This window comes from Drosophila willistoni (genome assembly GCF_018902025.1).
Source record: "Drosophila willistoni isolate 14030-0811.24 chromosome 2L unlocalized genomic scaffold, UCI_dwil_1.1 Seg72.1, whole genome shotgun sequence".
In the NCBI taxonomy this organism is placed as follows: Eukaryota; Metazoa; Arthropoda; class Insecta; order Diptera; family Drosophilidae; genus Drosophila; species Drosophila willistoni.
Window position 1 is genome coordinate 1,094,041 of NW_025814049.1, and position 26,837 is coordinate 1,120,877.

Consider the following 26,837-nt stretch of genomic DNA (forward strand, 5'->3'; position numbering starts at 1 on the left):
GAAGGACAACGTTAGCCAAGCATGATCTCCCCTCCACATCACAGAATTTCAACCCTCCTACATACGTATGTAGATGTTGCTGAGGCGTAGTTACTTCTACTCCGTGTCCCTTTTTGTGTGGGTTGTCCATCAGGGGGCGGGGTTGGGGGTGAAAAGGAGCTTTTGCTTGGGATAATACCCTATCCAAAAAATAAAGGGGGAGGAAAATCTTCTTTTTCTCATAAATCAGGTCATTTTGAATGAAATTCATAATTAGTTATACAAAATGTTCTTTCTATTAGAAAGAGTGCACTTTTACATATATGGGAAATTAATTCTTAACATAAGTATTTTAATTAGTATTATCTACGTTTCTTAAGTCTACAGGAAAACTGTATGAAAAAACTAAGGTAAACACTTTTTGTGAACTTTTTGAAGGATTTTGGAAAAGGTTCAAACATTTTGGCAACTTTGGGTCACCTTTTAGAAAGGGTTGTATGAAGGTATTAATCCTTTTTAATAAACATCATCACAAACATCATACTAATGACTATATGTATTAGTTATAAGAAAGATTTATGTATAAAACAGATTCATAGGAAAAGTAATTATATAAGTTTAATACGAATAGGCACATTATCTAAGGAGGACATTTTTGGGTATTAGGAAACATTGAGACCTTTGGGAAATATTTAAATAAAAATATAAATATTTTTGAAGAAACGCGTGGGTAGACGTAGCCCAACAAATAAAACGGCTCTAATAAGAACCATCCAAGAAGAATGGCATCAAATTCCCGAAGTATACGACCTAGACCAGTACAGTTTTCATTTTGCAAACAATTAATTGACAGTATAAATTTCGCCGAATTTCCTTTTTGTGTTTTTTTTTTTTGTTGTTTTGTATGTAAGTATGAAATTTTTGTGCCTTATATTTCTTAAGAATGCTTTAAACTATAAGTTACCAAAAAAAATTTTTGGAAAAAAGTAATGCTTAATAAGTTGATGAATGAATGAATTTGTGTGATGTTTTTTCATTTTGCAAAGAATTACTTGACAACTGTATTTAATATTCATAATACAAACAATTATATTAGTTAAAATTTATGTACAAAACAGTTTCTTAGAATAAGTATTTAAATAAAAATTTACGAATCGTCCACTGGAGAACATATTTTGAAATTTAAGTAGAACATTTAAGAATGAATGGAAGCTTTTAAGACAAGTTATATAATATTAGCATTATATTTCTTGCATAGATCATCACTAATTCAACTAGTGGAAAAACTATATCACTATATCGATTAATTGTCTTATTTTCATATAAATCAGACATGAAAATAGAAATATACTTAAGTGTGAGTCAAACGTGGGGTGGGGCGGTGACCTGCCCACCCTAGAACCGCCATTGTATTGAAGTGTATTCAAACTTCGTTTGAAGTAATCTTTGTTGGTGTCTGTTTGTAGCTCTAACAAGAATTTGCGATTCATTTGGGATTTGCAACCCTAACTGTGGGGCAACAACAGCATCATCATCAACTGGCTCAGATCACACACACACACACACACACAACAAGGACAGCAGGCAGCGGGTGGTGGATATATAGGGTGCGAGGGTGTGGGTTCGGGCCCCTTTACAAAGCCTAACAATTTATGTAATTATTTTTGAGATTGGGGTGGAAACTGAACGTCAGCGTTGATCCCTAACCCTCCAGGAGGGTTGGTCCTTTGGCAGACCCCGTTCCCCCCAACAGAAACAGAACAGAAAACAGGAAAACCAAAAAGCGTCAGCTGCTGATCTTTACCAGAAAGTTGCAGTTTACAACCCCTAAAAAAAGTTCAGTAAATTGGATACACACACACAAACGGGGAAACGAGAACGGGAAATGGGGAAGGGAAATGAACATGAGCCTGGCAGGACCCTCTGCTGCAGTTTTTTTGTGTTCTTCATGTTTTTTGTTTTTTTTTTTTTTTTTTTTTGTGGAGAACAGCTGCAGGAGCTAACTGAAAACCCACCCCAAAACAAGTAAACCCAAATGTACCCATTGCATGGTTCTGTGATCAAGTTGATCGATCAATTTTTCTACCCCTAAGTTGGACCTCCGGGGCCAGGTCCTCCGCTTGGGTCGCAACTCCATTAAATTCAATTGACAAAGGGAAATGAACATGAAGAAGTGCGAAAACTGAGGGAGGAAGCCAGCAAGAGAGTGACAGAGAGAGAGAGAGCAAAAAAGAGGGACAACAAAAACAGATTAATGGGGAAGCAAGAACAACAAACATTCGCTTTGACGAGGGGCTTCTCTTCGCATAAATGGGAAAATTCAAAAAAAAAAAAATGGGGGAGCTGCCGAGCCGAAGCAGGAGCCGTCGCACATCTGCCTTTTGCCTCTCTCTTGATAGTGCGTTCGCTCTCTCACTACTACTCTACTCTCTCCCTCTTCCGTAGTTACTCGCTTAGGTTTTTTTTTTGTTGCTTTGCATTTCAAATTTTTTTTGTTTTTGTTTTCTTTTTTTGCATTTGTATGCATGTGCAGCAATGCCGCCGAGCAGAAGCAGCAGCTGAAACCTAACAGCAACTACAACAATGATGACTTCAAGGTTAGCCCCCTTCTCCCCACTCTCCCGCTCTCTTTTCATCGCCATCAAGTTAATACTGTTCCCCAGTCGCAGCAGCAGCGGCAGCGGCGGCGTCATCCCACGCAGAACTTTGCCTGCTTCCTTCGTTGCTTCGTTTTCTTTTCAATTTTCTATACTCTTCTATCTAATGGGTTACATTTAACTTGGCCAGAAGCTGATATCAGTTGATCAGATAAGTAGAATTTATGTACATTTTTTGATTGTTTAACTAAATTGTTATTAATCGTTAATAACTATAACTTACAGAGAGATCGAATCTGTTTGACGCAATTTTTTCTGATCGTTTCCTGTCTTGGAAGGCATATCCTGTCTTGTGAGCATTTACATGAAAGGTCCTTTCGTTGAGCTTTAATGTCTCAAACTTTAAACTTACATAATATCAGTGGCGGATCTACAGGGGGAAAAGGGCTAATTTCCACCCCCAAAAATCCGAGTTGGATAGAAAATCAGAGTTTGGTTAGGAAATTGTTGACTTCAAGTCTTATCTTAGTCTGATCTTAGACTACTATTTGCTTTGACATTATGTTATAAGTCCTTCTCTTATGTATAGCAATGATCGCCCACAACAAGGAAAGGGTATAGAGACTGTCGATGTTTCCTCGAAGCTTCTGTTTCCGTTTTTCTTGTGCATGTAAATGAGGTTTTTCTTGTTGTTGTTTTATAGAAATAAAACATACATTGGGTATTTTGTTGTTGCTCTTTTCCTTGTGCAATTTCTGTTGCTAAAATTAACACAAAAGAGCGCAAGGGAGAGAGAGAGAGAGAAAGCATTACGACCAAGAGCAGGAATTTTTATGGAACAGCTGTGAGCCAGTAATAGCAGGTAAATCTTCAGTTTGCTTCTACAAACCAATACATACATTTGTATATGTGTGTATGTATGTAGATACACAGAATTTTCCCCTCATTCAGCAAGGAATAAGGACTCTTTATTCAAGGATCATCAATTTGAACCATTTCATTTGGCGGGTTTTCTTTTGTCTCGTCTATGTCAAGGAACATGGAAAAAAATAAATTATTTTAGAGTTTTAGTCATGGATTTAATATGTATATCAATAGGTTTCTTTTGGGTTGCTGTTGTTGTCTCTAAAGAGGAATATTCCACTTACCCACTTTAACGTTGCAGAGACACCTTCAACTTTTAACCAACTTTAAATTTAACTTTAATAGTTAATTTTACGAATTATAGAAAATAAATATAGTTTTGAAACAAGTTTTCATCTTGCTTGTGGAAAAAAAGAGATCTCAACATATTTTAGCTTTTTAGTCATGCCTTGACTATTAAGACTATATTAATACATTCATAGGTTTCTTTTGGGTTCCAATATTCCACGAACAATTTCATATTTTCTTATAGTAGGCTCTGTTCTCACTTTCGGATAGGATACTTCTATATCTTGAAAAGTTTAAAAGTAATGACGAATTTCGATAATTTGAATATTGGAAAAGTGGTAGATTTTTTTGGGGAAAACATGGGTCAAAAAGAGTTAAAACTGATCCCAGTTGTCCAAAAATATGTTTTTGATCTATTGATTTACCCTTAAGAAAAGTTTGTTTTAGAAAATTTATTAGCCATAGTTATCCCTTATTAAAAAAAAAACGTGTTTTAACTTTTTAGTCATGGCTTGACTATTAAAACTATATTAATAATATGTGGTTAGATTACGATCTATTGAAATTTAAATCGAACTTAGCCAGCTTGAGGTTAATCTTACAAAAGAAGATTATTTCAAAGGCAACACGGTATTGTAGGCTTCGCCAACTTTTTTCGCTTCATTTAGTTACACTGCAATTCCCAACTAGTTTTAGCGTTGAAGACATGGTATGGCTATTGCAATTCTGGAATTCTTTAGCAAAGTCTGCTGATGATAGAACTTGGTAGTTCTTTAAATAGCTATACAGACAACCTGCTCACCTTTTGTGTGTTGCCTTTGAAATAATCTTCTTTTGTAAGATTGACCTCGAGCCGGCTAAGTGCGATCTATATTAATAATATTAACTAAAATATTGAAAAATTGCAGCGGAATATTCCCAGCTTAAAGATAAAACTTGGTCTCCAAAACAAACCTATGACTATATATTAATACATAGGTTTCTTTTGGAGACCAAGTTTTATTTTTAAACTGGGAATACTCCACTGTAATTTTTCAATATTTTAGTTTTGGATATAGTTTTGTAGTAGAAACTCTTCAGCATATGGTATTATTATAGAAATTTCAAAACTTATGACAAGTTTTAATAGTTTCTGTAATCTGAATAAAAGGTTTGGGAAGGAAATTGGAAGTTAAGGAGGAAGAAATTGGAAATTGTGGCGAAGAAATCTATCATTGAGGTGAAATCTTTTACCAGTTTGAAATATAAAATGTAATTTTGAAAGGAAGATATTTTCCCAAACTTTAATATTCAAAGAGAGAACATCAAAATAAAACCGTTGTTGATCACACATTTCCCTAAAAAAAAAACTGTCTTAACCGAAGATATGTTCATAAGTTAACAACAAATTTGTTTTATTAGATAAACATAAACTTATAATAATTAATCATCATTTTTCTCTGCCCAGCCTCTGTCGATAAAGAGCCATGGGAGCCAAAAGATCCACTCCATGTAACTCTAAAATTTACATTAAAAAAAATCTAAATATTCCTAACAAAAAACAAATTTTCTCAGTTAGAATGCTTTTCTCCTTTGAATTCTTTTCATCTGGACTTGGCTTCTTAAAAAAAAACTTGGATAAATTTTCCAAACCAAAATGTTGCTCCCAAAATCCCAATCATCTAGTCTCGAATTCTTAAAGATAATTTCTGAAATTTTCCTCACACATAATCCAAAAATAAAGTTAACCCAAATATCAATGCGAAAACAAAAACCCAAAACCGATCTTGGTTATGAGCAGCATTTTTCAACGTGGCTGGAAGGTGGATTTCCAACTTTAATTGACTCATTTTTTTCGAGTTTGCATATGTGTGTGTGCGTGTGTGTGTTTGTATTTGTTTTTATTTCAGTGAAATCTTTGTGTTGAGATCACTTCTCCAAAAAAAAAAAAAAAATGCTCTCCAAGGTGTGGCATATAAATTTTCACTTTGCTTCCAGTCAAGACGATGAGGGGTAGACGAAGAAGAAGAAGAAGACGACAGACGTCGGACCAAAGAACCAACAAAAAAAATGGGGAAAAAAAAAAATACCAAAGGCAACCGAAACCCCTTCCCAATATGCCAATGCCAAAAACGAGTTTTGGGACTCTTGTTCTGCTTTTTTTAGCGAATATTTTCATCGTCATTTTCAACATTTTGTTGTTGTTGTTGTATTTTATTTTATTTTATTGTTGTTAATTTCTTTGAGCGCAGCGCGGGCGGCAGCGACGCTTCAGACGCTGGCAGAGACTTATTGTAGTTGTTGTTGTTGCGGTTTTTTTAGTTGTTGTTCACAATTATGATTATTTCTTTTTTTTTTGGGTTTTTTCTTCTTGTTGTTAAACAAGTAATCATTTATTTTTAATTTTTTTTTCTCTCAGTTTTTTTATAAATCTGTTTTTTTTTTCTTTTTTTTTGAAGCATCAAAATCAAGTTTGGCAATTGTTTTTGAACAGCAACAACAACAATTATGAAGAAAAAAAAATGGGGGCGGGGGGAGAAAGATTTATATAGACAAGGTATATATGTATGTATATGTATATTTGCTTATTAGACATTCCATTAGAAAGTAGCAGAAAAAAATGAGAAAAATTAAAACTTCAACTTTTTTATTTTTACCTTGACACCTTACCTTGTCTTCCTCTTTAACCATCTCTCTCTCTCTCTCTCTTATTTGACATTCTATCATTTCTTCTCTCTCTCTCTCTCTCCATCTATCTACTTATTTTGTGGAATTTTAATTGTTTTGCTAAATATTTATTATCTGAAGATACCATCATAATGTATGTATGTATATATGTACATTATGTAAATATTTGTATGTAAAATAGTGAGTTATGGCTTAAATGACAATCTTTTCCAATCACAACTTTTCGATAATGATGATGATGATAATGTTGTTTGGGATTCTATTGAGTTAAAGTTTCTTTAGGAAAAACTTATGCAAATTAAAAGACACAAATGGATTTTGACTTTTACGGTCTATTATTGGGTCTATAATTTGCATATCTAACGAAAAATAAGCTTAGAAGGTGGAAATGATGTTCTATGATTAACGAACAAAATGTATTTAAATTTAAAATTGGCAACTTTGTGCGAGATTTCAAGTCATTTTAAATTTATACACCAACTTTTAAGCAGTCAACCAGCAACAAACATACATAATACATACATAGGAAAATGGGAGAATTGAATTAATTTTAGAGATTCTTTGTTACTAGAATGAAAGTTGACTTAAATACAACAAATATATACAGAGAGAATGGGTCTAATTTGAATAGTGCCGAAGTTGATATACCCTTTCCCAACTTATAGGTAACAAATTGACATCAAGAAGAAGTGAGTTAACATACCTTAGCATTTTTTAACCCAAAATTATGATTTTATCTGTAAAAGTGTTTAAATTTTAATTTCCGATTTTAGTCCAATATTCCCCACCACAATTATCAGCTAGATCCACCACTGATAATGGCTATATAATATAGTCATCTAATTTAACTAAATTAAAACAGATCTATAGGTTTTGTTACAATTATTTAACTATCTAATTGCCTTATAAAAAAAATTACCTAATTACCAGAGTTGTGCGTTTAAGCATTAGCATTACTTTTTCATTAGTATTGTAATTTTTCTTGATTTGCAATTTTTTGTAATTATAATGCCAATGAAAACACAATTTCATTAGCAATAAAATAAGCTTAGATGTTGCAATTTTATTAGCATTATTGAATACCGACGAAAATCTCTCATTACTTTGCATTTTCAATGCTAATGGCAACAGTTTTCATTACTTACTTTACTTTACTTTAATGCCAATAAAAAAAATTTCATTAGAAATATTTTTGAAAGGACCAATGCATTATTAAAGTAATGCATTAGGAACGACTCTGCTAATTACTTTAAGTATCAATCAATCCAATTGGAGATCTACATTTGATAGACTTTTGATTTTAATGATAAGAGGAAAAAGTTCATAGATTTTTACCTTTTGCAAAGTTTCAGGCCAAATAACTAGAGGAAAATTAAGTAGATCCAGACGAAAGGATCACTTTCGGAAATAATACAAACAAGAAGAAAGTTTTAAGTAAATGATTAAACGAATAATTTGTGGATTAATAATGATTAATAATAATAAACAATGAAGATGATGAAACACTTTGAATACAAGTTTGTAAGTTATTAAATGAAAATAATGCAAATTGGCTGTATGCAATAAATTTGTAAACAATTATACAAACTTAACTTTAACGTTCATTAGTTTTTTATATAAATAACATCATTTTTTTGGGGTTTTATGACCTTATACATTCTTACATATGTACATACATACATATATACACGCATATTATTTACACATTTTGTTTGTACATATTTCAGATGTACAGATGTACATATGTATGTACATACGTAAATATGAATGTGCATGTACGCTTACTCACATTCGCGCAAAAAAGCTACAAAAATTTTCTTTACTTTTTCATTTAGCAGTACTTCCTTCCTCCACTAACAACAAACGATAACCATCACTCAGCAACCTTTTTTCCACCCCCTACCTTCCCGCTGCAACCATCTTCATCCACATCATCATCATCATCATCATGTTTTCGCTCTCCGTTTGCTGCTTTTTTGCCAAAAACCCAATCAACTATGTCGCCTCAATGCTCTCTTTCGCTCACTGTCTCTCTCTCACTGACACTCGCTTGTTCTAGCTGTGTGTGTATGTGTGTGTGTTCGTGTGCTTTTTCCAACTTTTTTCTTGATTCTTTTCACACGATCAGTAACAAACGGCAACTCTCAGGAATAGGAATTCAAAATCATTTTGTTACTTCGGCTGATGCCTAAGCTTTGATTTTTCAAAAGACTCCTCCGCTCACATCACACATCGCCTGTCCGCCCTCTACCACCCTCAAGCTAACTAAGTAACTAATTTGAAAGTGCAACAAAACGAACTATAACCAAACAAAGTGGATAAAAAGTCATACCACACAGCAAAAAAAAAAATAAAAAGAAAAAAAAACCCTGAGCGAAATGTGTAAAGTGCATAAAATATAAATTATTTTAATTACATTTGTCAGTGCTGTGTTTAAGTGTTGCGTTCGTGTATATGTGTCTGTGTGGCAAATGCAAAACAAAAAAAAAGGTTCTACGTGACCGAGTTGCTGTTATGATGACGATAATGATGATGATGATGATAATTTCCCTACAGGTGAGACGAAACGACATGTATTATATGTAATAAAGAAATATACAACATTTCAGTATCTAGTTGATAACCCATGTAAATATGTACATACTTATGTATGTATGTATGTATGCATGTATAAGAGAAAAATGAAAATGTTGTAACTGCTTCATGATCTTAAAAAGAATCAAACAATAATTGCCTTTCTACCCACCCTTTTCGAGATTTTAACTATTAGCCCAAAGGGCTTATTGCCACCTATGCACAAACCTATGTACATACATATGTACGTACATACATATGTATGTACATATGTTCATACATTCATACATGTACATATTAATAAACAATTTCATGTTTTCCTTCTAAGTTTTATAAAATTAGTATGTTTAGAATTTCGCATGAGAGTGTTAAATGATAAAAATCACCGTTAAATATTCGGGTTTTAAGCTACAAGCATAATTATTATTGTTGTTATATAAAATATCTATGAAGTCATTTGTCTGGAACCTTAAAATAAAACACACGATCATGAAAACGAGGGGAAAAAATAAAACAAATACTAAAAAGCAGTACATACATTCATATGTACATACATACAAACATATATGCACAAAATACAATTTGCAATTAGCAAAATGCAAGGCACACACACACACACAAAGGAAGAACGGTGACAGAGAAGCTAGAATGTAAGACAGAGAGAGAGAGCAACGGTAATTTTGATGTTTCTAAACTCCTCCTGCTAGAGCATACGTACATACACATGTATGTATGTATGTAAGTAGAGTTGCCAGAAATTATCAACTTACTAATTAAGGTTATTGTTGCTGCTCGAAAGCTTTCTGATTTTGTTAGAATTTTTTTTATCAAGCATACATTTTTGTCCCCCCACTCTTCTATTTTGAATGTGCTCATTGTTATGGTGGCGCAAGGGGGACCATAAAGAAGGCAACGTCAACTCACTTGTAAACGCCGTCCTTCGTCGTTTCTCTATAAAAGAAATATTTCTCATATAATAATTGGATAAATACATATATATGTATGTACATATGTATGTATGTATGTACCTAAACCATATCGGTATTGCAACTCTGATATGGTCCTGTTTCTTGATTCATAAATCAGTAGCGTTCATAGGCACAGCTCTCACTCTGTCGCACATATTGAAATATCTAACTTTCCCTCTCGCACCACCAATACTTTAGGATAGAAAAGAGCAACCCCCAAAATGTTTGCTGGGGTTTTTAATGTTTCATTATTTGTGTGCTGGGTTGGAGTGTAGAAGAAAAACAAAAAAAAACAACAAAAAATTTTGCGCTCTCCATTTTGCTCAGTCGTCATTTTCTCTTCATTGGCTCCGCTACGCGCGCTGCTACTCCGCAGCAGCAAAGTCTATGCATACTACATACACATACAAGAAAAACAATTTTTAATAAAAATAAATTAAATTTTTATTGTGGCTCGCGCGTTACTTGGTGTTGTTACTATGTGTTTGTGTGTGTAAAATACAGAATATTTTTGGAAGAAAAATCGAGAGATATCAAAAAAATTTCGACGACGACGACTACATTTTTGCCTGTGATCTATTTCGGTGTGTATAAAATGAAGAAATAAAAATGTATTTTAAAAAATTTTGATGAAACATTAAAACATTTTGCATAAAAAGAACTGTACTTTCTAATTTATGACAGTTTATATACATATATGTATATATATATGTGTGTGTGCGTTTTAATCGGAACAATTTTTTCCCACTTTCATATTGATTTTTCCCACAAAAAGCTGACGGAAAGCTTTCATTTCAAAGGCTGCGTGCATAAGTGGTGTTGGTGTATATGTGTGTGTGTGAATGCATTTTTCTAACTAAAATGACCAGCAATTTTCATACTACTTTCCCATGCAAATGAGGTCAAGTGTTGCAGTTGAAAAGTCCCTGAGAGAGAAAGAGAGATAGAGAGAGCAAGCTTGCATTACATAAGCTTTTTTCCCTCTAATTAACAAGTAAATTGTTGCTAGTTGGTGGATAAGAGAGGGGGAGTCACCCACATTTCAAGGGTTTGCAGGGCAAGTTAAATAAAACAAAAAAAGTTAAATCTTTCAACGAAAATTGAATCACGTTTTCACTATGTCGTAGGCCGCCATTTTGATTTTCCCCCTCTAGCGAGTCGTACACATAAAAAAAAAGAGAGCGAGTTGATTTTTTCCTTCCACATATTATACATACATATATATGTACATATGTATATGTATGTATGCACGGATATATATGTACATATGTACATACATCTTTAATTTTTGTACCTACTCCCTCTCACTTTGGCTTCGGGTTGGCGCTTTTCGTTTTTATGTTTGCTCGAGCAGTACACACACACACACACGCAGGAGCGTGAAATTTTCTCTCTCACACATTTGGGGCTCTCTCTCTCTCTATCAACTCACCCTAGCCTAGCTAGTAGCTGCTAGCTAGCCCACAACCACATATTTTTGTTTCCAATTCTGTTTCTGCTTCTTCTTTTCGTACATACAGACACGTTTACATTTTCATTTTTCACATACAAACATACATTGTGAAGAGTGATAGAAAGAGAGAGGGAGAGTGAGCCAGTGAGTGAGATGGAGACATTCATTTATATGAGTTTGCATACTTCTGCTGCTGCTGTTTTGTCGCAATGGCGCGCCTCTGTTTCGTTTCGCTATGTTGCCAAATTTCATTTTAAAATTGCTTTTTCCTTTCCTTTCCATTTTGGCTGCAATTTGTTTACATTTTACGCACATGTGCAGAATAACAAAACAGAAAGAAGAGTCTATAATAATAATAATACTAATAATAATAATAATAAGAAAGCTCAAAGCTTTTTTTGCGCAGCAGCAACAAGTGCACAGACAGCAAAAGCAACGGCGCTGAAATGCCGAATTTTGTTCGAGTCTTTTTTTAACCTTGCAAATTTATGTATTATTATTTTTACTGACCTACACACACACACTCTCTCACACTCACACACACCCAGGCATAAACTCTCACGCACAAAGGTGTATATATATTTAACTATATTATTTTTGTTATTATTATAGTAAACAATAATAAACGACGTTATCGTTGGCTGCTTTTTGTTAGTTTCTTCGCAAAAAACAAAAAAAAAAAAAAAATCAGCTAGCCAGCCCATTGGCCAAAAAGTTCGTTGAACTTTTTTATTTTGTTGATTAATTTCTGTTTTTTTTTTTGGTAATTCACTTTCTCCCTAAGTAAAAGTGTGTGTTTTGTGAAGGGTTTCTTCGAGTGCGACAAGTTGAAGCAATTGAACATAATTATCCCAACAACACAAAATGGGATAGTAATTTCGATCGAATCATCGTCAAATTATTGCCAAGTTTTCTTGTTGCCCTACGTTTTCTTCCATTCTCTTCATTCCTTCACACACAGACACACACCACATACTTGCTCTTTTTCTCAATAGGCCCTTCACATTCACTTAAAGTATTGCTTTTTCGAGAAAAACAAGTTTTCGCTGCCTTTATCGGCACTAACGACATATTTTCTGTTCGAAACAAAACAACAACAACCAAGGCAAAAAAGGAAATATGTACGTACAAACGATATAGGAAAACAACGAATTTTACATACCTCTAAAAACCAAAAAAATATATTATTAAGGGTGTACTTAGTCTAGAAGCCAGAATTGTCAGGAGATCAAATAGAGAAAAAACACATAAAAACATGGAGGGCTACAAAAGAGAAGAAGAGTATATTCGCCCTTATAGCCAACATCTTGGCCCTTTTAGTAACCACATGGAGGTTAATTAGTACAAATGACAAATGAAAAACGACAACTTAACAAATTAATTTTTCTATCGATAGTCTAAGGTCGACTTCAATTCAAGGTCTCTGGGTTTGTTATAGTATTTTTCACGTGGTGATCGTGTTTTCGATTAAATTTGGATTTTCCATTTTGACATTGCTTGCCGTCTAGCAAATATGCTCGTTCCCTTCCACTTCCCGCAAAAAAAAAGGGTGTAAAATTTAAATAAATGAGCGACAGACGCCTACATACACCGTACAACACGTCCATGGCGACGACGACGACGACGACGACGGTGATTTCTTTGGGGCTCTTTAGAGACTCTGTCTGAGGGGTTGTTGTTGTTGTTGGTTTTCAGAAATAAAATTATTGAAAGTCACTGCCAGCAGCCAGTTCAGTTTTAGCAGTTTCAGCCCAGCATCATCGGTCGGAGTGGCGTTTATTTTTACGTCGTAAATATATACAAATTCACAGATTCTGAGTTTGCTTCAGATTCTCCGCCACCATGCTGCAGCAGCACAGGGGCCAGCCCGCCCAGTCATTTGTATCTGTGAGATAAAATTCCACTTTATGCAAATGTGGCGGGGGACTTTTTTTTTATTATTGTTTCAGACTCCTCTTTCTTTCAGTCTTTCAGTTATTTCCATTTTAAATTTGTTTGTTCTTTGGCAATTTTTCTGGCATTTTGTATTGTAAACTGGTTTTTCTGCCAACACACATAGACACACACACACACACACACATAGAGTCTGTTAACCACATAAACAGGGCGAAGAATATTGTGTATGAAATGGCACAGTTCTTTTTGTATTTTTGTGCGCGGAAACCGGTTTTTCTTTTGACTTTTTCAGAACCAGAACAGAAAAACGAGAAACGAGAATTTTCACTCGACAAAGAAAAGACCCCCCCGCCGACCAGAGATCTCTCTCGCATTTTTCTCCCTCTCTCTCTCTCTCTCTCAGTTACGCGCGCTTTGCAAATGTCTCCAACTTCCTGTGAAAAAGGACAACAGATGATGATGATGATCCAAAATTTATCTATATGTTGTATATAGGGAAGGAGGGGGATCGTATTCTGGCACCTCTTTAATTTAAGGGTTGATTTTCATGTTAGATTAGGGGTTGCTTCTCTCCCCCTTTATTTTTAATGGACGACACGTTTTGAGTCTGGCTGGCGCGTGCTTGGACTTATCCCTTTTTTTTTATTGTTTCTTTTTTTTTTATCTCTCCAAATGTGGCACTCTAATTATAAAGCATTTGAATTGTATTATTTCATATGTTAGTACCGGATGTGCCTAGAATAAGCAAAAAAAGAGTTTTTCGCTAACATTGCATGAAAAGAATGAAACAAAGTGCAAAGTTTGATAGTAGATCTCTTTACAGTTTAAGCCTAATTAAGGCCTCTCGTGTTTACAATGACAGAGTATGCTTTTATATAAACTGTGTCTTTTAATCGAGATGCCTAGATTAAACCCAAAAAGTTGAGATTTTCGCTAACAGTGTTCCAACGCTTTTGGACATGGTTTGATAGTAGACCTCAACACATTCTTCCGATTATATTTAAGGGCCTCGAAATATCAATGACAGAATTTTTCTAAACACAAACAAAATGCTCTGTTTTTCATCGAGATGCCCAGATTAAAACCTACAAATTGAGATTTTCGCTAACAATGCTCCACACACACATCATTGCATACATTGCTTAGGTTTTGTATGTATTTGTTTTTGGTGTATTTTGGACATGGTTTGATAGTAGACCTCAACACATTCGTCATTTCCCCTCATCTCATCTCTGCAGCTGCCCGCCGCCGCCCTCCCCATCAAAAACATCCGGCTCCAAATCTCTCGCTCACAATAAATTCGCTTTATATAAAATATTTTCTTTTAGGGGTCCAACTGTACTTTTTCCGACCCAGAACAAACAAAACTCACAACGACAGACAGACAGACATACAGACCGACCGACCGACCAAGGCGAACGACGCCATTGCGTAGGAAAAAGGATCCCATCATAATAATAATCCTCCACCATCTGCGCAAAAATAAAACCTTGCAATGTGCAAAGAGCGAGAGAGATCCTTTTTCGTCCCTTTCCCGTTGTTGTTTTTGTTTACCTACTATTTTTCCTCCCTTTCCGTTATTTATACCTACATACACAACGACAACTTTACTTATTCTGCTCTGCTCTCTCCCTCTCCACTCTCTCATGCTCTTTCTCTCGCTGGTGCGTGCTAAAATGATGATGACGATGAGAGTTTTCGTGCCCTAGCAACAACTATGGGAAAAACATATGGCGCGACGCTATTGCGCATGCCTTGCACCTTGGTTTTTCGGTGTGTGTATACTAGAAAAACTGATCCCTCACTAACCCAACTAACGGTACCACATTTAGTGCTGCTGCTGTGGTGGGTGGCGGAGACTATTTCTCCCTAAAGTAGAAGCAGCATAAGAGTGAGTGTGTTTGTATGCGTGTGTATGTATGAATTTTCGCCATTATATTGATCGAATGAGAATGTTTTGCCTTGAACAAAAAGGGAGTGCGTCATTTGCCAACGCCACCGCCACCGCAAAATGTGTTGCTATCTCTATTGTTTGTGTGCCTTTCAGTTAGATGGAGTACAGCAGCTGCTTATTTTGTGACGAGTTTTTATGCTGCACAAAATGAAAATGCATTTTACCGAGGCCAACGTCGCCGCAGATGGGGCTCCCATCATTTTTGTGAGATAAAACCTGTGCGTGTGTATATGTTCCCGTTATATTTGCTCTGCTCTTTTGACACGATTGCTGCAGTCTGGCTCCTTTTTGCTGCAATACACCGTCAAAGAGAGTATATTGATTTTAATGTAACGTTTGCAACATACGAACGCGCAGGTAAATACGCGCTTAAAGGCGTAAAATATATATAATTTATGATCATCGGTCAATTGTCCACCAATCTGACATTTGTAAAAATGGCAATGTCATTTCTCAGGACATTCAGATTATATGCATGTGATCTGCCAATACTTGCAGCCCTTTTGCTGGTACCGGGTCGGTGGTACGCCATAACTGATCGATTAAAAGGAAAATGCTTAAGGGTATTCCAACTTCGACTTGCTCGAAGTTTTGCACGGTCCTCAGTTGGGTTTTTTTTTTCTTTTTGCTACCTGCCTCTCTCTTTGCCGCTTTCTGGCAGTCTCATAACGTGCCCCCCCAAAATGTATAATGCTAACACGCTCACTCTTTCGTGCATAGAATATGCTTAATGCACTGCTCTCTCTCTCGCTCTCTGTCTCCCTCTTTTTCTCTATTCCTATCCCTCTCTCGCATAACAAGCAGCAGCAGCAACTTCGTTTAACTGAAAAAGGAGAGAGAGAAAGAGAGCGAGCGAGCAAGAGAGCCAAACCGAGCGAGTGAACGCGTCGCAGCCGCAGAAGCGGCGGCAGAGAAAAACGAAAAACTGTAAACTGTCGCTCAGTAGTTGAAAAATTTTGCGTCGTTCAGTTGCTTTCGTGCGCTTGGAGCTTTTGTTTGATTTTCGTGCGTTGTTGTGCGGCAGCGCGTGCGGTTTGCTGGCCCACCACAACTACTAAGTTACATACATACGTGCACACACACACACTTCTATACAATACATACATAACTAAACGGAAAAAACGCTACACAAAAACCTTTTTGCAACGAAATCATTTTCATAAGTAAGTGGAAAAGCAAAGGAAAAGTTAAAACGAAAAAAAAAAATTACATACTTGGATGTTGAAAAACATGGTGAAATTGCTATTGATATTATGTGTTTTGTTGTTGGCGTTGCTGATGCGTTTGTTTTGCGGGGGGGAAAGGGAAACACTGACGGACCGGACCCCCATATCTATATTATGTGTTGTACATACATCACATGCAATATATACATACATACATATGTATGGCTTGGGTGTTTGTGTGTGTGTGTGTCTCACTTCTAATGAAAAAATGTTCTATTTTTAAACAACGACAGCGAGAGTCGAGGGAGGCGATTGCTCCACACTTCCAACTTTAAAAATTATCAGTTTGGTTTCTGAGGCCAAATGTTGTCTGTGTTTTTGTGTGTATGTGTTGGGGGGAAATTGAAAATCATAAAACTTGTGAAATTTTCCATCCATCGAGACATTTTGTATGTACAGGCAGAAGCAAAACTTCCCCTCTTTTTTATGTTGTTTCGTCGTCGCCGTCGTTGTTGTTACGAAGTCGTCTTTGTCATCTTCGTCGTTTTATCGGTTTTCATCGATCTCCGCCATGACGAAACCGTTAGAGAGAGAGCGAGTGTCAAACGACACAGAGAGACTAACTGACAGAGAGAGAGAGAGTGGGAGAGAGAATGAGTTTTCAAAAAGAGCAAAGTTGAACAACGAAAAAATGCAGTTTTTAGGGGCTTCATAGAGGGCGCTTTATAACACAAATTTATTTTCTTTCTTTTTTTGCATATATCAAAAGTACAACAAAAACCAACAATAATCTTGCTTTAACAATTTTTGTTGTTTTTGCTTTCTGTTTGAACTATATATGTATATGTGAGTGCAAAAGAGATAGTCAGTAAGTGTGGTTGTTGTTATTATTATTATTGTTGTTGGTTGGTTGAACTTGACCTTGAGTCGCTTGCATTATGAGAAGGTGTAGAAGAACAAAAAATAATAATCTATTAAGTAAAACAAAACAAAAAAAAAAAACTAATCACAATTTTGGTCTTTTTACTATTTGCAGCTTAATTGACTAAAGAACTTGGAAAGCAAAAAACTACAAAAAGCATTTGGAAAAGCCGCGCTTCGTTTTTGGGGTTGGAGAAAACGTTTTTATTTAAGTTTAATATCACAGAGCTGCACCCGCCATAAATAAATACCTAATTCGAGGGAGAGAGAGCACAACCCGACAAAGGGTCCACCCAAAGTGGGTTAACTAACCCCTACGACCCACCACCCACACCCATCCGCCAACATCATCATCATCATTAGCAGCATCCCCCTTTTCTATAAAAGGCTTCAATATGGATGATGATCAGCAATTTTGTTTGCGCTGGAATAACCATCAGAGCACGCTGATTAGTGTATTCGATACACTGCTGGAGAATGAGACTCTAGTCGATTGTACGCTAGCCGCCGAAGGAAAGTTTCTCAAGGCCCACAAGGTGGTGCTATCAGCATGCAGTCCCTACTTTGCGGTAATTTAACTCATTATTGGTCTAATATATGAATTTCGTTTAATCTTTTTTTTTTGCTTGTATTATAGACCCTACTCCAAGAACAGTACGACAAGCATCCCATATTTATACTCAAGGATGTCAAATATCAAGAACTGCGAGCCATGATGGATTATATGTATCGTGGCGAAGTAAATATCTCGCAAGATCAATTGGCCGCTTTGCTCAAGGCTGCCGAATCGCTGCAGATTAAAGGTCTATCCGATAATCGTACTGGCGGCTCATCGGCTGCATCCCAGCCAAAGCCAGAGGCCACTCAGCAACATCATCGCGGTGGCAAATTGAGTGGAGCGTATACCTTGGAGCAAACTAAGCGTGCACGTTTGGCCACTGCGGGAGCAGGTGCCGGACTGGATGCCAGTGCAGATATTTCCGGTTCACGCGAGGGCTCATCGAGTCCGTCGCGTCGTCGTCGAAAAGTCAGACGTCGCAGCATGGAGAATGGTAAATATATTTTGAATATTCCTTGACGATGCAGCTTATGCTTATTTACATATTTTTTTGAATTTCATTTTAGATGTCCATGATAATTCCAATTCGTCAGTGTTGCAACAAGCCGCCGCCTCCAATCAGTCACTCCTCCAACAGACAAGCGCCGGCCTAGCCGTCTCTGCTTTGGTCAGCACCCAATTGGCTAGCACCAATGCGTCTCCTGCCGCCGCCGCTGCTGCTAACCAGCCATTGACCAGCACCAATTTAACCAAAAAGACTGAAAGCGCTAAACTAACATCGACAGCAACTGCAGCAGTGGGTGGAGCGACAGCAGCAACAACAGAAACCAGCGATGCCATCAATACCGAGAATGTACAACAAGGCGGCGCCCAAGGCGTTAACGTGGAAGATCATGAATCTGATGCGGCGGCTTCAACTGGTGCTAGTCACACTGGTGTGGTCGTTAAACAGTTGGCCAATGTCATTGAAAGTAGCAACAAATCCTCATCAGCATCCTCGGCAGCAGCAAATCACAAACAGAATAAGAATAAAAACGATAATAGCGTCTCATCGGTGGGATCTGAAATGGTAATTGAACCTAAAGCCGAATACGATGACGATGCCCACGATGAGAATGTTGAGGATTTGACAATGGATGAGGATGATATGACCATGGAAGAGCTGGACCAAACGGCCGGCACCAGTCAGGGTGGCGAAGGATCTAGTCAAAGTATGTCTCCTTTAAATTACGAAAATTTTAAATGTTTACTAAAATTGTTTCACTTATAGATTATGGAGCCTGGCAACATGACAGATCTCAGGATGATATTGGACTAATGGCCGCACAGGATGCACAGCAGCGGGATCCTCAAGGTGAGTTTTTGTTTAAAATTATATTACTTATACTACCAAAAAAAAAAAAAAACAAATATATATATATCAGAAGAAAAAAAGACAAATGAAAAAGATCAAATAGAAAAGATTAGCTTAGGTCAAGAATATGAAAAGATCGCAGCGAGCACGACAAAAGGCCAAAACAAAAATTTCTAAGAAAATCACAAAACATAACTTTAATTTTCCATTTTTAAAAATATCCTTTAACAAAAATTTTTAATTTTATTTACAAAAAAAAAGAAAAAATGAAAATACGTCGTGCTCTTAACACAAAAAAAAAAAAAACAAACTCTTAAACGATCGAAATTATACAAAGAAAAGAAAAAACAAGCAACAAGAAAGAACAAAGTAATTATTATTATTTGTCGAAAAGGGAATTAACTTTACAAAACTAAACATGAACATGATAAAAGAGTATTAGGACATTTAGGAATTTAACAATTAATTTTTGTGCAAGTTGAAAGTATTTACTTACCTAATTATTATTATTATCATTCTGATTATTACATATTATGATTTAACCAAAACACTAAAACCAAAACAAAAAAAATAAAAAACTATATATTTATTTTTTTTTTATTTAGTATTTTTGTTGTGTATATATGAGAATATGATATGTTTAATATATTAAAACCTATCGAAATTTTTTTTAACACCAACTAAACATAAAAAAAAAAAAAACAACCCCTCACTCACACACCCAACCACAAATCACATTATAGACGAAATATTTTACATATTTATTATTATTATATTATTAACCTTAACCACACAAATTCATTACTCATGTTTTTGACATTTCCTTTTTCTCATATCTATGTATGATTTGTTACGCCGCATTTGGGTTAAAAAAAAGAAACATTTTGTTTAATTTCTTTATTAACATTTTTCTCTCCATACATTATCTCCATTTCTCAACCCATATCCATCTCTAAGTATTCTACATTACTCGCTCTTGCTCTCTTGCCTTTGCTTTCCTGCTCCTCTCTAAGTTTCTTTCTGCCTCCTTAACCTCACATGAATAATCATAACTGTTCATTAAATACTCCTACTCATTCACACACACACACACACTTCATATATATGTACACAGACACAGCAGAGCGAAACACTAAAAAAATAAAAACGCATATGTTTTTCTTTTAAGTTAGTTTTTAAATATTTTGTTTGAAGCAGTTATGTTTTATTTCTCTATAACGAGAGAGTGAGTGTTCAAAATCTATGGGTGTGCGTGTATGTTCGTGTTGTGTATGTCTTCTGCGTTTGCCCCAACCGCCCGCCCACCCGCTCGCTCTTCTTCTCGCTCTTGCTCTCTTAACTTAACTGTGTCTTTTGTGTGTAAGCTGGCTTTGTTGTTAGTTCTTTTACCCAGTGTGCGTGTCTTTTTGAAATATTTGAAGAGAATGGGGTGAAGGAGGAGGGAAGAGAGGGGGGGAGTACAGGCGCTTAAAAAGTTCAAATTTCTTCCAAAAAAATTCTTACAATTCTTAAAACAGTTTACCCTCTCTCACACACATACACACTCGCAAAACATACTATCCACACAACACACAATATCATTTTACTCTCATTATTTGTGTCTTCTGTTTTCTTTTCGCCCTTTGGCGGCGTGCTAATTGTTTTCTCTCTCTCTATCTTTTTACTTTCTACACTCTTTTTACTATACAAACAAGAAGAATACGCATGCAGATTAAAAAAGAAAAAGAAAATCCTACCTATCCTATTTTCTTTTACTTTTACTTTTTTGTATTATTATTATTATTAGTATAAAAAATTATGTATTTATCCTATACATACATTTATATATTATTTTGCTTTATTTTGGTTGACGGGACTTTTTTTTTTTTGTATTATATTTATATTGTTTATTTCTGTTTTGATGAGTAAATTATGTATAAACAAGTATTTTTCATGCTAGTTGTTAAGAAACTTTTTTAAAACGCGACGCGCGCTTCGCAAAGTCAAAAGAAATTCTAAAAATAGCAAAGTATGTTCTTTCTCTTGCATTCTTTTGAAGAGAGAGAGAGAGAGCACTGCTGTTGAGGTATATTAAACGGGTGTTTCGTCTACGTTACTTTCAACTTAATATCTTAAAGTTTAAAAAGTGTTAAAAAAATGTGATGAATGAAAAAAAAAGACCAAAGATGCTCGCACGAGATCAACTGTGAATGCCGCCAAACTCTGGATCAGAGGGAATCACCACCACCAGCACCCACCATCATATACACCACCGCCGCCGCATATATAAACACACACATATAAAGCTCGTAGCCATTTTAAAAATGGTGAGGTACAGTTGCAGCTTTTGTTAAATGTTTGCGCGTGTGTGTGTGTGTGTGTATGGCAACTCTTGCAATCAAAGGACAACAAGGATCTGTGTGTGTGTGTCTCAGGTAAGTATGCTTTGACCCAACGGTATCGGTTGGGCAAAGGAACTCGAATAAAGAATGCAAAATCCAATTTGTTCCTCGATATTATGAGTTCATTTTTCATCCAAAAATCACCTTTTCCTACCTCCTATCCTGTTATCCTTCACTCCCGACCGACTCCATTACTCTCTCCATATATCATCATGATCATCGTTGAAAATTTCAGCAATTTTGTTTCAACAGAAATGGAAAAGGTAAAGTAAAAGAGATATCCTGCTTCAAAGATGATAATGAACGATGATGATGATGATGATGATGATTGGTTATTGTTGTCGTCGTCGTCCTTTGATTGATCGTCTGTGGAGGGTAAGCTATATAGTGTTTAATAAAAGTAAATGAAGAAAAAAGAGAGAAATGGAAATACCCTCTCTTTTGCTGTTGGCCTTAATGTTTAAGATTCTGCACACATAAAATTTGTGTTGGTTTTTTTTTCTTTTCTTCCATTTGTTTATTTTGTTTTCTTTAATTTATACATATATATATATATATTTTGCTTGACGCGCATTGCTTAAGTCGAACAACAGAAAACAATAACTACAAAAACAAAAAAAAAAGAAACCAAACCAAAAACAACAACTTCTTCTTCAACAACAATACACAAAGACAAAGGAGAATATATATTCCTCCCCCAACCCCAACCCAGCTCACCTCGCCCCCCACTCAAAGACAAGCAGCAACACTAGTATGTCTTTTTTTTTTATCCATATAATGTTGGTTACTTTCAAACAACTTTTTTTTTGCTTTGTACCTGTCGTACCAGCTTTTTTCCTCCTCAAAGACCCCCCCGACCAAAACCCCCCTACCTGGAAGTCTTTGACTAGACGACAGACGACAAGAGCATCAGAGAGTATCAGAGCATCATTTTGTTTTTATTGTTGTTTTTGTCTTCTTCTATTCTTCCCACCCATCCTCCCCCTTTCCATCTGCGCTCCCTTCCTCCCTTGTTTTTTTTTCGTTTTCTTAATTGTTAATCATCACCTCACTGAAAGATTCGTTCAAGTTCAAGGTCGGCTAAAAAATTTTGTTGCTTGGTTGTTTCTTCTGCTGGCTGCTGCTGCTATCTCTTCGCTGTATTAGATTGTTGCGAGCATAGGGAACTGAGAGAGAGAGAAGGTGTGAGAGAGGAGAGAGACAAACAATATGGAAGAACAACCGAAAAAAAATTATGTACATACATCTAATAATAATATTTATAATAATCATGCTCATCATATCTCTGCGATTTTTTGTTTCTCTTTTTGTTCTTTTGTGTTTGCTGTATTTTTGTTTAGTTTGGTTATTGCAATTTTCGTGACAATGAAATTTGTGTTGTTTTTTTCTCAATTAAAAACACGTTTTTAAAATAATTGGAGAAATACAAAGAAAAATAGAGAGAGGGGAAAAGAGGAGGTGTAGCAAAATTATGTTCAATTCTCTTTGCGGTGTCTCGAAATATTTATAAACTCTGTTTTTTTTTTGCTGACTCCTCTAGTGACTTCTTCTTGGGTTTATATACTTTTATTCTCTCTATTGTCGAATATTAGTCACAACAATTATGTGGTTTGAATTTGTATTGTGCGTGCCTTGGTTTATGTGTTGGCCTTGACCCAATTAAAAGAGACCTTGTTTTTACCCCAAAATGAAAAAAAAGACGTAATAATTGCAAATTTTGCCATTTTGTTTGGCATATATTTTCGCTTATAGTTGTTAGGTCGCAGAAAATTTCTATGTATATGTATGTGTGTGTGCGTCTGTGTGTTTGGCATAACTTAATATATACTTTTCTATAATAATTCTATTACAATAGTTTTTAAGCTTATATGTAGTTGTATTTAGTAGTTGGTAAATGTGTTTTAACCCCCCCACCTACCATTTTTTTTGGGCTCTCTTCTTGACCTTTCTCAATAATTTTCTTACAACTTGCACTTGTCGAAGGAAATGTTTAAAATTAGGAGTTAGGCATTAGTTAGTCACAGTCATTATCAATATGATTATCTGTTTCTCTTTGCTTTTTTGTTTTCGTTAATATTCAAGATGATAATGATGATGATGAAGATTCCAAACTGGAGTTTTTTCCTCCAAATAGTGTGCCCTAAATAATTGCCCTAAGCGGGAACAACATCAACAGACAAGGTCAAAGCCAACGTCAACGCCGACGACGATGCCTTCATTCAATGAGGCAATCGATGTCTTCCTCGTCGTCCTCCTCTTCCTCCACATTGTTTAGCTGTTCGACTTGTTATCGTCGTTATCAAACAATGGCCACATTTGCGCGTCATATACGCCACGAATGCCAAAAGCCAAAACAATTTCAATGTCACTTGTGTGGACGAGCCTTTCATTATAATTTTAAATTAAATGATCATTACATTCACACACACAAGATTCGGGCCTAAAAACAAAGAAACAAACAAAATGCACACACAAATAAAGCAAAATTCAAATTAATATTAAAGTTTTATATAAATTCTAAAGAGATAAAAAATGTTGTTAAAGGACTTTGGCTTAGCCTAGACGTTTCATGTTGGTTGGTTGATGGTTAATGAATTGATATACAAAATAATTATGGTTAAAGGTCAGTTTCTAATTCGGCTTGAAAGCTCTTGTTGCTTGTTGTGTTTAGTTTCGATCGTTTTTTGAGAGTCACAGTTTAGTTAGTTAGTTTATTTAGGCCGTGTGCTAAAACAAAGGAAATGTTTTCTTTCTCTATTTTAAAGAAGATGATGAGGAGGAGGAGGAAGAGAACAATTTTGGCCATGATGCTTTTCTATCAATGCCACAAATTGCATCCGTTTCTGGTGGTGCTAGCCAAGAGGAGGACGAGGTTGTGGTGTTTAAAGAAGAGAAAGAAGAAGAGGAAGCAAAGGAGCATAAGCATGATGATGATGATAATGACACTGATGCTTTAATGTTAATGCCACAAATTGCAAGCGTTTCTAGTGGCAGCAAACAGCGTCGAAAAGTAGCCAGAAAGAAACCATCATACCAGTACCCAAATTTATCTACTGCAACTAGCGCCTCCTCCCCATCATCATCATCATCATCTGCTGCTGCTGCCACATTGAGGCGTAAGCGAGGCAAATTGGTGGTCCCATCATCAATATCGACGCCGACGGCGGCGGCGTCATCGTCTTCGACGTTGTTGCGCAGGTAAATTGCCTAGTTCAATTCCTTTTTCTCTCTCTCCTCTCACTTGGAGTTTTTGCAATTTTTGTGTTGAGCCTTGTTTTCTCTGCCTGTTCTCTCTCTCTCTCTCCCTCTCTTGTGTCGTTCTTGTTCTTTAGAAATAACAGCAGCAACAGCAGCAGCACCAGCAACAACAATCAACAGCAGCAGCAGCGTCAGCAAATGAAGCAAACGTCGGCGTCGGGACAATCAGAGGCCCCCTATATATGCCAGACTTGCGGTCGACAATATCAGGTTTTGGGCACACTGACACGACATATGCGCAAAGAGTGCAATCAGCCCAAAAAATATGTTTGTCGCATGTGTGGACGTGGTTTCCATTATAATTTCAAGCTGCAAGATCATTACTACTATGTGCATAAGGGCTCAGGTGCCCTAAGGAAGGATTAGTAGCAATAAGCCGCCAAGATCAAGATCAAGCTCAATGCCCAAGCGCCCAAGACGCGACAAATCGAAGCTTTAAGCTTAGAACTTGTCTCTCTTTAGGCCATAAGTTTGTACAATTTTGTTGTAATCACATCTTCCTTCTTTTAAACACTCTGTCTCCTCTGTCTATTTCTTTCTTTCTTTGATATTTTATGGATCAATAAAACACTTTGAAGAATATTTTTCGAGTGTTGTAGGAATGTGTTGATTGAATGTTGATTTTTTTATTATGGTATAATATGAACAAAAATAACAATTAGTAGTTTTCTTTTGAAAAGTTATTGAGAATTTACATATATTTGGAATCAGCTAATATTGTGTAGCATTGAGTGCTTACTTTTTTTTTTTTTTTTTTGAAAGCTTAACTTGAAAATTTAAACATATTGAGAGTAGGTGCTGTTTTTTTTTTTTGTTTGTTCTTTTAGAAATTTTGTAAGAACAAATGACTTTGATAAAGGTTGAAATTTTCGATGACTTTCTTGGAAATTTTTGTCGTGTCTTGTTGTTGTGTGTGGTTATTAGAAGAGATGAGATGGCTATATATCTATTTTTTCTCATTGTGTTTGTCTTTCTTCCTCCTGTGTGTGTCTCTCTCTCTCAATTTCTCTCTCTCTGTTGTCTCTGTGTCTCTCTCTATCTTTGCTTTTTGCTCAAAAATTTAATTACAGGTCTGCTTGAGTTGAGCTTAAACCAAATGTTTTACTATGAAACTGCTGAAATGCTGCAACCACCACCAACATCACCATCAACTCAACCACCAAGAATATCATCACCAATAGCAGCAGCACCACCACCACCAACACCACCCACATTAACTGCTGCTGCTGCTGCTGGTACACAACGAGGCAAATTGCGGGCACGTAATAGTAAGAGGAAAATCATGCCACCACCACCACAACCATCCACTACCACCAACAACAACACATCCACCACCACCACAACTAGCACATCCTCCATTACAACCACAATACGTAGTAATTCGGCTGCCACATTGGCTAGAAATGCCATGCAACGTGCCGATGGTAAATTACAGTGTCCCCAATGCCCAAACTCCTATACCAGATTGTCGGCCCTTAAGCGTCACATTGAATTCGAGTGTGGAATGTTGGAGAATTTTCGTTGTGAGGTTTGTGATGCTGGCTTCAAGCGAAAGGATTCATTGAATCGTCACTGCAAGGTCAAGAAGCATATTACCAAATATTTATTTTAAAAAAACAAAAACTATGAAAACAAAAAAAAAGAAAAACCAATGAAAAAAATTATAAAAAAACAAAGACAAAAGTGAAACCAAATTGAAATTTTTTGGCAAGATAAAGATTTACCTATATTATATATAACTATAACACACACCTGCGTTATGCATATTATAAATATATATATACATACATATATATATTTGATCATGATGGTGGGTTTAAGACTGAATTTTAGAATGTCGAGGACGAGAGGAGTTGGAGAAGAAAGAAAAGTTCCCATCAACCAAAAAAAAAAGCTAGCAACCTTAGAACAGACCCCAGTTACTATATATATTCTATAACCATGTTTTCTATTCCACA

At 35.9% G+C, this 26,837-nt stretch overlaps 1 protein-coding gene across 19 annotated transcripts in view; it reads left to right on the forward strand.

Moving 5' to 3' along the window:
* Positions 1–8,524: 8,524 nt before the first annotated feature.
* Positions 8,525–26,837, forward strand: part of LOC6637920 (longitudinals lacking protein, isoforms N/O/W/X/Y) — a 72,048-nt gene continuing 53,735 nt past the window's right edge. For 3 of the 19 annotated variants that reach the window (XM_023174846.2, XM_047010307.1, XM_023174843.2), the window contains exons 1-5: positions 16,189–16,403; positions 17,443–17,896; positions 17,965–18,379; positions 18,453–19,097; positions 19,157–19,240. In XM_023174846.2, coding sequence (XP_023030614.1) covers positions 17,723–17,896; positions 17,965–18,379; positions 18,453–19,097; positions 19,157–19,240 — 1,318 coding nt within the window. In that variant the 5' untranslated portion in view covers positions 16,189–16,403; positions 17,443–17,722. Of the gene's footprint in view, positions 8,952–10,263; positions 10,522–16,185; positions 16,404–17,442; positions 17,897–17,964; positions 18,380–18,452; positions 19,098–19,156; positions 19,241–24,386; positions 24,820–24,953; positions 25,462–25,949; positions 26,523–26,837 lie in introns of those variants that run through there. The other 16 variants (XM_023174841.2, XM_023174871.2, XM_023174876.2 and 13 more) reach the window with 10 other exon arrangements.